This window comes from Erpetoichthys calabaricus, chromosome 13 (assembly GCF_900747795.2).
Source record: "Erpetoichthys calabaricus chromosome 13, fErpCal1.3, whole genome shotgun sequence".
NCBI lineage: Eukaryota > Metazoa > Chordata > Cladistia > Polypteriformes > Polypteridae > Erpetoichthys > Erpetoichthys calabaricus.
In genome coordinates, this window is record NC_041406.2 from 21,521,957 (window position 1) to 21,532,209 (window position 10,253).

General features: G+C 38.5%; 1 protein-coding gene across 1 annotated transcript; it reads left to right on the top strand.

Annotated features, from left to right (window-relative positions):
* The first annotated feature begins 20 nt into the window (after nucleotides 1–20).
* On the top strand, nucleotides 21–7,448 carry LOC114664033 (aurora kinase A and ninein-interacting protein). The gene is made up of 4 exons (XM_028818008.2): nucleotides 21–193; nucleotides 750–874; nucleotides 2,996–3,149; nucleotides 5,994–7,448. The coding sequence occupies exons 2-4, from the start codon at nucleotides 788–790 to the stop codon at nucleotides 7,097–7,099; spliced, it is 1,347 nt and encodes a 448-aa protein (XP_028673841.2). The 5' UTR covers nucleotides 21–193; nucleotides 750–787; the 3' UTR covers nucleotides 7,100–7,448.
* The last annotated feature ends 2,805 nt before the right edge of the window (nucleotides 7,449–10,253 follow it).

The window sequence follows — 10,253 nt, forward strand, 5'->3', positions numbered from 1 at the left end:
AATTATCAATATAATTGACAATTGTGAGATTTAAAATAATACATATTTTAACGTCTTACAGGCGATTAGGAAGGCCACCTTTCCAGCACATAAGGTCTTTTTTTGAAACTTCGCGGCTTTGTGAAGCGGAGCGAACAAATCTCATTGAGTTCCTCGGTATATGTTCTGTCCCTGCAGATTTTAGTATTTGAAGGTGAGTAATACCTATTTCATTAAAATGCCACGATTTTTTTTAGCAAATTGTCGTTTGATAAGTATATGTGTATGAAAGGGTTCATAAGTTATTGGGGAATAACATTTTATCGATGCAAATCCTATTAATGTTCATTGGCTTATTTAGCAGAAGATACAGTACATATGCATAATTAGTAATTTAACATTCACCTACAAAAACTATATAGTGTTGTCTGCATGGAGTACGTGTGTTCTGTTACTATTTGATACAGTATTTGAAAACCTTTGCATACAACCTGCGTCTGACTTTTGAGAATAACTCAAAATAAAAAAATGAAGGTAATAATAATTATTAACATTTTATGTAGCGCTTTTCTAATCAATTCAAAACGCATTACTGTATACGGACTGTGGGAAACCACTACCAATGTGTAGCATCTAAAACTGAAAAAACTCTTCAATCAAAGTTTGACATGACCATCATAAACATTTTCAGAAATGCACATGCTCGAGACCTTTAGGTCAATGAAATGGTTTCAAAATTAATAAATTCACTTTTTCCTTTTACAAATAAGCATTTTGACTTCAGCTGAAGTACATTAGTGATATTGTGATGAAAAAATCCAAGGTGGCAGTGACTGAAACAGAAGAATGTGGCATCTGGCTGGATACAAGTCAACTGAAAGAAAAGAGAAAACGGGTAAGCCATTTACTCTGCGCATATATATATTTTTTCCTTCTTTAAAGTTATGTTTTCCAGAATGACTTCCTTCTTTTGAACACATTTGTAAGATTTTTTTAAAAAATATGTAGCATAGTTACAGCATCTGCTGAAATATGGGTCTTTTATTATGTGAAATACATACGGAGTGATAGCAGACACGTTTACTGATTTCTAATATGCATAGTGGCTTATATTCAGTTGTGTGTTAATAATGAAGCCTTTTCATATGTTGCTCATTTAGTAAAGACAAAATGGGCAGTTTTATATTGTAGCCTTTTCTTGCACAGTTGAATTGATCAACCTATTATGAGAAATGAGTGTTTCTTTTTCACACATTTTATGTATTTATATTTGTTACACTGCTTTCCTCACTTGGTTTGGTAAGTTTTTATTGTTGAATGGTTTAGAACGTTTAGTTAGTGCCACAAGGCTTGACCAAGAAAGCTTTCTGAAAGTTCTTAACTCTTTGAAGGTAGGTATCGACAAAAGTCAACATAAAGGGTAGAAAGCGTGTTTTGACAAAAGTTAAACTCAAGTGGTAGAAGGCTTACCTAGAGTGTGCTTAGTTTTATCCACTAGATAACAGAAAACACCGCGAGACAGAATCGAATCTCCATTTGTTTTCTTTTAGCTCAGTGTTATTTGCCAGAAGTCCTCTGCAGAAGAAGTTCTGTGTATTGTTTGGGACTGGCATTTTGCACTTTCAGATTAGGATTTTGAGCTGTCAGAAGAAAGTGACAAAAGAGGGTCAGTGATGCAACATTGCAAGAAATTGGCTGCCTTGAGCAGTATCTTTTAGAACAGTCATATATATGGTTGTTAACTCTGTTTTTCACAATTTCTGTTATAAAAATGGATGTTAATATATATATTTTTTTTTTTTTTTACAAAAAATGAGTTTTTCTGAAAAAATGCAGCCTACTTTCATGACAAAAAAAATCAACCTCAAATAAGTTAAACTACTGAAAAATCAACAATAAAACTGTACTTGTTGTCATGACTATACTTAAATTGAATTAATCTTATAAGTTTTATAATTAAAGTCATAATGGTAATATGCTAAAACCATGACAACAGTTGAAGGTTGTGACCTGAGAATTACTCTGCCATTACTTTAGCGATATACTTGCACATCCATCCATCCATTGTCCAACCCGCTGAATCCGAACACAGGGTCACGGGGGTCTGCTGGAGCCAATCCCAGCCAACACAGGGCACAAGGCAGGAACCAATCCCAGGCAGGGTGCCAACCCACCGCAGGACACACACAAACACACCCACACACCAAGCACACACTAGGGCCAATTTAGAATCGCCAATCCACCTAACCAGCATGTCTTTGGACTGTGGGAGGAAACCGGAGCGCCCGGAGGAAACCCACACAGACACGGGGAGAACATGCAAACTCCGCGCAGGGAGGAAGCGAAGCGAACTCGGGTCTCCTAACTGCGAGGCAGCAGCGCTACCACTGCGCCACCGTGCTGCCCCACAAGGTATATGATAATTCAAAATTAGAAGATTTGGGGTATTTTTGTTACAGATGGAGACACAAGAGGACATGCTAATTTGATTATAAAGATGAATACATTTGTTCTTTGTTTGGTTGAGAGCAGAACACATAAGGACACAATGTTGAAATGGTGTTTGATCGTAAGAATTAGGCTAATAGAAAATGCATCTCAAAACTCAGTATGTGCATTTGATGTTTTGTTTTTTATTTTTTTATTATTTTATTTAGTATTCTAATTGTACCTTTTTGAATATACTGTATAAATAACAGGACCCAATTTCTAGTTTAAAGTCCTCTTTGGATAACTTCGCCTGTTTTGGGAGGTGAGTCGAGGCAAAGATTTGAGACAGGAGATGAAAAGGAAATGTTTTGGTCTTGTGCTGTTATGCGAACAATCTTTTGATCTTGAGTTATGAAGCTAACTGAAATAAAGATTTATTTCAAATTTGAACACCTTTAATTTGCTTTGGAAAATTAAAAATGAAGAAGCATATTGGCTGCTTATCGTAGATAAATATATATTTTAATAAACTATTGAACATTGACATTAAAGAAACAAGTTTTAACAGTTTCTCCTTCTATTATAGGCTCCTGTTTTCCGGCCTATTTCCAAATTATTGAACCCATTAAGTAAAAGTGGATATAACATCAATGTGGCTATAAACTTTACACAGACACGAGCACCAATGCCAAATACTAAGCAAACCACTATCTCGTCCTTCCTAACAGCAGAAAGCTCAGGTTGGTAGAAATTTTACATTGTTTTCACATGCCAAATTCTCCATTACTAAGAGATGTACAGTAATCCCTCCTCCATCGCGGGGGTTGCGTTCCAGAGCCACCCGCGAAATAAGAAAATCCGCGAAGTAGAAACCATATGTTTATATGGTTATTTTTATATTGTCATGCTTGGGTCACAGATTTGCGCAGAAACACAGGAGGTTGTAGAGAGACAGGAACGTTATTCAAACACTGCAAACAAACATTTGTCTCTTTTTCAAAAGTTTAAACTGTGCTCCATAACAAGACAGAGATGACAGTTCAGTCTCACAATTAAAAGAATGCAAACATATCTTCCTCTTCAAAGGAGCAAATAAATCAATAGGGCTGTTTGCTTTTAAGTATGCGAAGCACCGCGGCACAAAGCTGTTGAAGGCGGCAGCTCACACCCCCTCCGTCAGGAGCAGAGAGAGACAGATAAAAAAATCAATACGTGCCCTTTGAGCTTTTAAGTATACGAAGCACCGTGCAGCATACTTAAAAGCTGCACACAGAAGGTAGCAAAGTGAAGATAATCTTTCAGCATTTTTAGACGAGCGTCCGTATCGTCTAGGTGTGCAAACAGCCCCCCTGCTCACACCCCCTACGTCAGGATCACAGATAGTCAGCGCAAGAGACAGAGAAAAGTAAGCTGGGTAGCTTCTCAGCCATCTGCCAATAGCGTCCCTTGTATGAAATCAACTGGGCAAACCAACTGAGGAAGCATGTACCAGAAATTAAAAGACCCATTGTCCTCAAAAACCCGCGAAGCAGCGAAAAATCCGCGATATATATTTAAATATGCTTACATATAAAATCCGCGATGGAGTGAAGCCGCGAAGGGCGAAGCGCGATATAGCGAGGGATTACTGTATTATTCTTTATTGCTGTGTTGACGATGGTAAACTTTTTTTTATTAAGAATTTTTCATATTACTATAGACGTTTGACCTGAAATATGATCCACATCCAAGTCCACCAAATATAGTTTGTCATAAACACATTGCTCCATTTAGTATTTGTTGGCAAAAGAATGTGGTTCTTTATATTTTAGCAACAGTGACTTCATCCTAACATCTCCCGTGCACGTCCTTGGGTGTATTTTGCACCATATAGCATCAGCTTGTTCATAGTTGTTGATCTGCCTGACACAGGGTACTTGCATCAAGGTATGCCACAAACTTTCACTTTTATTGAGGTCTGGACTTCGACTTGGTCATTCTTTACTGTGAGATTTCTGCTGCTTTAGCAGAAAGTGAAATTCAGAAATCAGTCGTGAATATAACCCCATGCTGCACCAATGGTCACTTATACCACATTAATTTAGAGTCACTTATTAGCCTTACATGCATACATTTAGGATTATGTAGCAACTTGCAATTCTGATTTGACTCTGTGTAAGTGTACCTGTCCAGCTGGGGGTTGGTTCCTTCCGTGCTCCTGGTCTTACCAAGTCAGACTCCCAGCAACCATGAACTGAATTAAATAATAAATGGATTGAATGATTTCGTCTGTTATACAGGTATTGTACATTTACTTACTTTCAGTAAATATGTTCTCCTGGTGATGCTAATGATAGAAGGTTGCACTGGCCATCACATTATTATGCTGAGGTATGCAGAGCCAGAACCCTCATTTCAAGAAGATAGGCTCACTTAAGGCTAAGTCACATTATGCAACCTGTTCAGCACGACTTTTAAGTTGTAGCCTTCATTTACATAATCTTATCAAGTCTAAATCAGTTAACGGTCCACTCTCCAGAAGTCTGTTGCCTAATGTGACATGCCCAGCGACACACTCCAACTAGTCTGTGACTTGCTCTGAAAAAAATGTCTTTAGTTGGGTGGGCTGTATGAGATGACAACCAATGAATGCTGTACAGTGTATAGAATGCAGCAATGAGGAATAAGAAACTTGGATGCTTTGGACCTCACAAGCAGAACAGAGACTCATATGTCTGATGTCTTGTTTTTTTAGTGTCATGTCAGAATAGATAAAAGGGCAACAATTGCAACTGAACTCCCCTTTGTATAGCACCAGTTTTGCCAGGCAGTATGCTATTGGCTGTCATAAAAAGGTGTAAGCTCAACTGTGCTGGAAGGTCAGCACTCATTTGGTAAATGTGGCATGGGCATTGGATTTTTCGTTGTTTAAATTGACCTGTCCCCACGACTTTAAGTCATGTGATGTGACTTTGGCTTTAGGAGACCCACTTCTCGACCTACTGGAGGTAGTAGCAGAGGAGAGAATGAAGACAAAACTGATGGCCATTATATACAATGCTGTAATCCTCTGACACACTAACATTAAGGACTTTGAGACAACTAGACGTGTATCAAGAAGAGATGCTGGGGCTTCTGCATACCTACGGCTGTATGCCTTTATAATGCCTTGCTGTGACTGTGATTGCTCTGACTTGGCTAAAGAGAAAACGTTTTTCTGTGATTTTCGTCATTCTGGTGTGTAAATGGGAGGGTGGTGATGGTGTTAGTTTTTTTTTTTTTTTTTTTTAAATTGAGCTTCTGTAAAAAACTTTATTTGCCCTAAGGGAGAAATTTAGCTAATACCCATATCTACTGTATCTGTTTGTCTGTATATCTAATATTGGGATGTATGTGTTTTTATTTATTTAGTTCATTATTTATTAGTAATAAATCATTTAGATAAATGCTTATAAACCACAGAATATTATTCTTGGACTAACTACACAACATTTTTTCCTAGTCTTTCTTCAGTTTTGTTCCAATGTTTTTCCTTACAAAATACAGAAAGTACCATGTTAGATTTATTATATTCAATTGTTTTTTTTTTTTCTTTTTCTTAACAGGTAAAAAAAATGAAGTGTATTTGAATTCGGAAATTGACACAACAAAATGTTCTGAGTTTGAGCACAATGACACAAAAAGTAAATCCTGTATAAGAATGAAGGACTATAAAGGTGTTTCTGGGCATATTGAAATGAACCAGGCATCAGATATGAAGGATGATCACGGTGAAGCAAGGCTGTTTGAAAGCCACTCTTCAGATGGACATCTTTGCAGCAAAACTAAGGATTGTGAAGCTTCTTTTACCAGTGACACTTTCTGTTCAAAATATAGCAGGGAAAAGTCTTATTGTATTACTGCACATCAGGTGGAGACAGAACTGCAGGACAAAAAATCTTTGATCAGTTCTACAGAGTCTAAAATGACTTTGAACCCTCCGTATGGACACAAGATAGAAAGTTGTTTGCCTCAGCCATTTGCTTCTTCTTTGTCACCTTCCAACTTTAAATTAAATTCCCAGACACTTTTCACTCAGGATTCCCAGGGCAACAGAGTTATTGCACACAAGAAGATTAAAGCTTCCAATGAGTGTGTTAATGAGAATGTGAGAGATGCTGAATGTCTTAACAAGGTACCTTTGGGCAGAAGACTGACTTTCAGTCCCCTACACATGTCAAAACTTTCAGACAGTTCAATGCCGCAGCACACACAGTGTCTTGAAGGTAATGAAAGTATTCTGTTTGAGAAAGAGAATTTTGATTTTAATTCAATTCCCCGTTTCCACTCAACACAGAAACAAAGTAATTTAAAATCTGAAATATTTTCTATTTGGAGTAATGTCAGTTATTTTAGTCGGGGAGCCATCATGCAAGACAGTGATTTACAGAGACCATCTAAAAGAGCTAGGTTACACGAGACCAGCAGCTTGACCCAGCAAATGCTTTTTACACAAGACTCTGAAGGCAACAAAGTAATCTCTCATCGTAATGACAGAGCCAGCCCAAGGAAAAGCCCATTTAAAGACTGGACCAACCAAAGACGCAGTAGCCAATCTTGCAGTTCATCTAAAACCTCTACATTTTTTCATCCATGCCTGGAGGAAGATGGTCCAGATTGTATGCTGTTTACACAGGACTCTGAAGGAAACATAGTGATGAAACACTGCTAATTATAAAGCTTTTGGGAAATTGTGCTTGTGAGTAGCTATGGAAAATAACCCAAGTTTATTTCACATTGTGAACCAAGCCCTTAAATAGTTTAATATTATCCCTTAAGCACATTTTGTACATAAATTAAAAATCAATTTCAAACTAAATTACTCAAAATGGGTTACTTTTCTTCTACATGCCCTAATTATCAATATAGTTTCAGTTTTCTGGTGAGTGCTTATAAGTAATCTCCTTGGAAATCTGAAATCGTAACTGCTGTGTATCAGAGCCACTTTGAACACTTTTGTCCTAGAGGAAATGTAGCTGTTTAGCATTTCCTAAAACAATGAAAATGTTTTTTGCACTCAAGTCCCAAAATTAAGTTTAGTATGGATTTTCTGTTTCATCTAAAAAATGTTATGTGTTCATATAAAAGTTATAATTTTCTTGTGTGCTATGTTCTGCATATACACTGAAGCATTTCACATTTCTTGTTTTATGTACTGTTTAAAGTCTGCACTGAATTTTTTGTATGTTCATGCTGTTGTTTCTTATACCTTTTTCTGCATGTCTGATATTTTAGTAGATGTAATTGATTATAGAATGCAGCATGTTGTTATTAGTCATGGTGTGGTGTTTGAATATTGGTTATAATCCAGTAGTACTATTTAGAATAATCCAAGTATCACTGTACTGCCCCAAGCACCACTATGGGGTCTCATTCATGAAACGTCAGCAGAACAAATGTGTTCGTAAAGTGCTCAAAGAGGGAAAATCGGGTATTTATCAATGTTTTAGAAAGGACCGTTGGTTTGTAAAATGAAAAGATCTTACACATGGTCAGGACCAAGCGTAGTACATGTGTAAATAATAAAAAGCATGATATATAAATGACAATAGCAAAAAAAAACACATTTTAAATAAATACTGTATAAATATGTGAATGAAAATTTACAAGATATAACATCCTTCAAGGAAATCTCTGTAAAATTAGCAGCTAGTATGATGATTATTCAAAAACATGGGTTATCTAGTTTTGTTTCACAGTAAACCCATCATACAGGTCTGTACCTAATTGAGTGTATTTTCCGATAAAAGGGCACCGATTTGAACCTGATGTGACAGAACGTAACTGGCTGACCTCGCACTACTGCATGATTTGGCCCATCAGGGCGCACTGAGGAGAGAGTGCAGATTTCAGGATTGCACTGATGAGTTGGCAGAGACTGATGAATGGCTGATTAGTCATTTTCAAGAAGAGAGTGGAGAAGAGTGTCAGGAGTGATTTGTGACAGACAGGTGCCAGAAAGAGTGAAAGGGAAGGTCTACAATACAGTAGTGAGACCAGCTGTGTTATATAGGTTGGTGACAGTGGCACTGACCAAAAAACAGGAGAGAAAGCTGGAGGTGGCAGAGTTAAAGATGTTAAGATTTGCATTGAGTGTGACAAGGGTGGACAGGATTAGAAATGAGGACATTAATAATAATAATTCTTTGCATTTATAGCCTGCTCAATAGAGGGTTAGCTCAGGTTGGACGGTTGGGAGACAAAGTTCGAGAGGCGAGATTATGTTGGTTTGGACATGTGCAGAGGAGAGATGCTGGGTAGGGAGAAGGATGCTAAGGGTAGAGCTGCCAGGCAAGAGGAGAAGAGAAAGGCCTAAGATAAGGTTTATGGATGTGGTGAGAAAAGAAATGCAGGTGATGGGTGTAATAGAGCAAGATGGAAAAAGATGATCTGCTGTGGCAACCCCTAATGGGAGCAGCCAAAAGAAGTAGAAGAGGGCTACCCAGACCAGTCCTGGGGCATTTATGCACTATTATGAATTCATGCCGTACCTGTACATCTGCATGTCCTGTTGATGCTTGGCTTTTTGGCTACAGGGACATTCCAGCAGGAGACTGCAGACAGGTCTGGGATTTCTCAGCCATCTGTGAGCCACATACGGCCTGCAGTACTTAACGGCATATTAACGGTACTGTGGCATCATAGCCACAGTTTTCGTATGGTGGCAAAAGGCAAGTGGAAGTTAGTTGAGGGTTTCACAAATTGGCCAGGCTACCCAGGGTCATTGGTGTAATAGGCTGCACACATGCATTTGCATATATGAATTGAAAAGATTTCCATTCTATCAACATACAGCTTATATTTGATGCAAAGTGTGCTGCTCAACGTCGTTATCGTTACCAGATAGACTGGCCCGCGTCTAGAACAAGAAGTCTGGCTTCCTTCTCCTATAGATTATATTGTATTCATTTGAGATGTATAAATAGGCTGTTTATATCCATAGGGGACACATGGCTTATGACACCTCTAAACAACCCACAGACACCAGCATGGGCTGTTACCGAGCGCACCAATGGAATTTTGAAGGCACGATGGCTGTGTTTGGATACAAAGGGAGTCACCCTTTTATATTCACCTGAAAAGGTGTGCAAAACTATATTAGCCCTCTGTGTTTTACACGATATAGCAATGAAGGTGGGATATCCATCCATCCATTTTCCAACCCGCTGAATCCAAACACAGGGTCACGGGGGTCTGCTGGAGCCAATCCCAGCCAACACAGGGCACAAGGCAGGAACCAATCCTGGGCAGGGTGCCAACCCACCGCAGGACACACACAAACACACCCACACACCAAGCACACACTAGGGCCAATTTAGAATCGCCAATCCACCTAACCTGCATGTCTTTGGAATGTGGGAGGAAACCGGAGCGCCCGGAAGGTGGGATATCCGTAGCCTAATTTACTGAATGAACCTGACCCACGGCCAAAGAGCACTTGTGTACATGGCAGCACATCCTTATATGGTATGATTTGGGGCGTTGATGGGTGTGGATTATGGTAATGAACTGACAACGTGCTTGCGGCAGATACTTTACAATTGATTAATATTTATGAACCTACGCAGGGAATTAAGAAATAATCGAGGTTTTACTCATGGTTTGTAAATATGGCGTACGGTTTTAGTAAAATCGCCTTTTATGCGCAACTGTGCTTGTTAATTTACAAACGTTTCATGAGTGAAACCCAGTGTGCTTAAATGTGTTTGCAGTAAACTGGATTCAGATCAAACTTTGATAAATCAGAAAAGATTCGAACTTGGTTCATCCTGAAGAAGATGCAGGATTTTCTGTTCATATTGTTGCACATATTCCGGAGCCTTTGC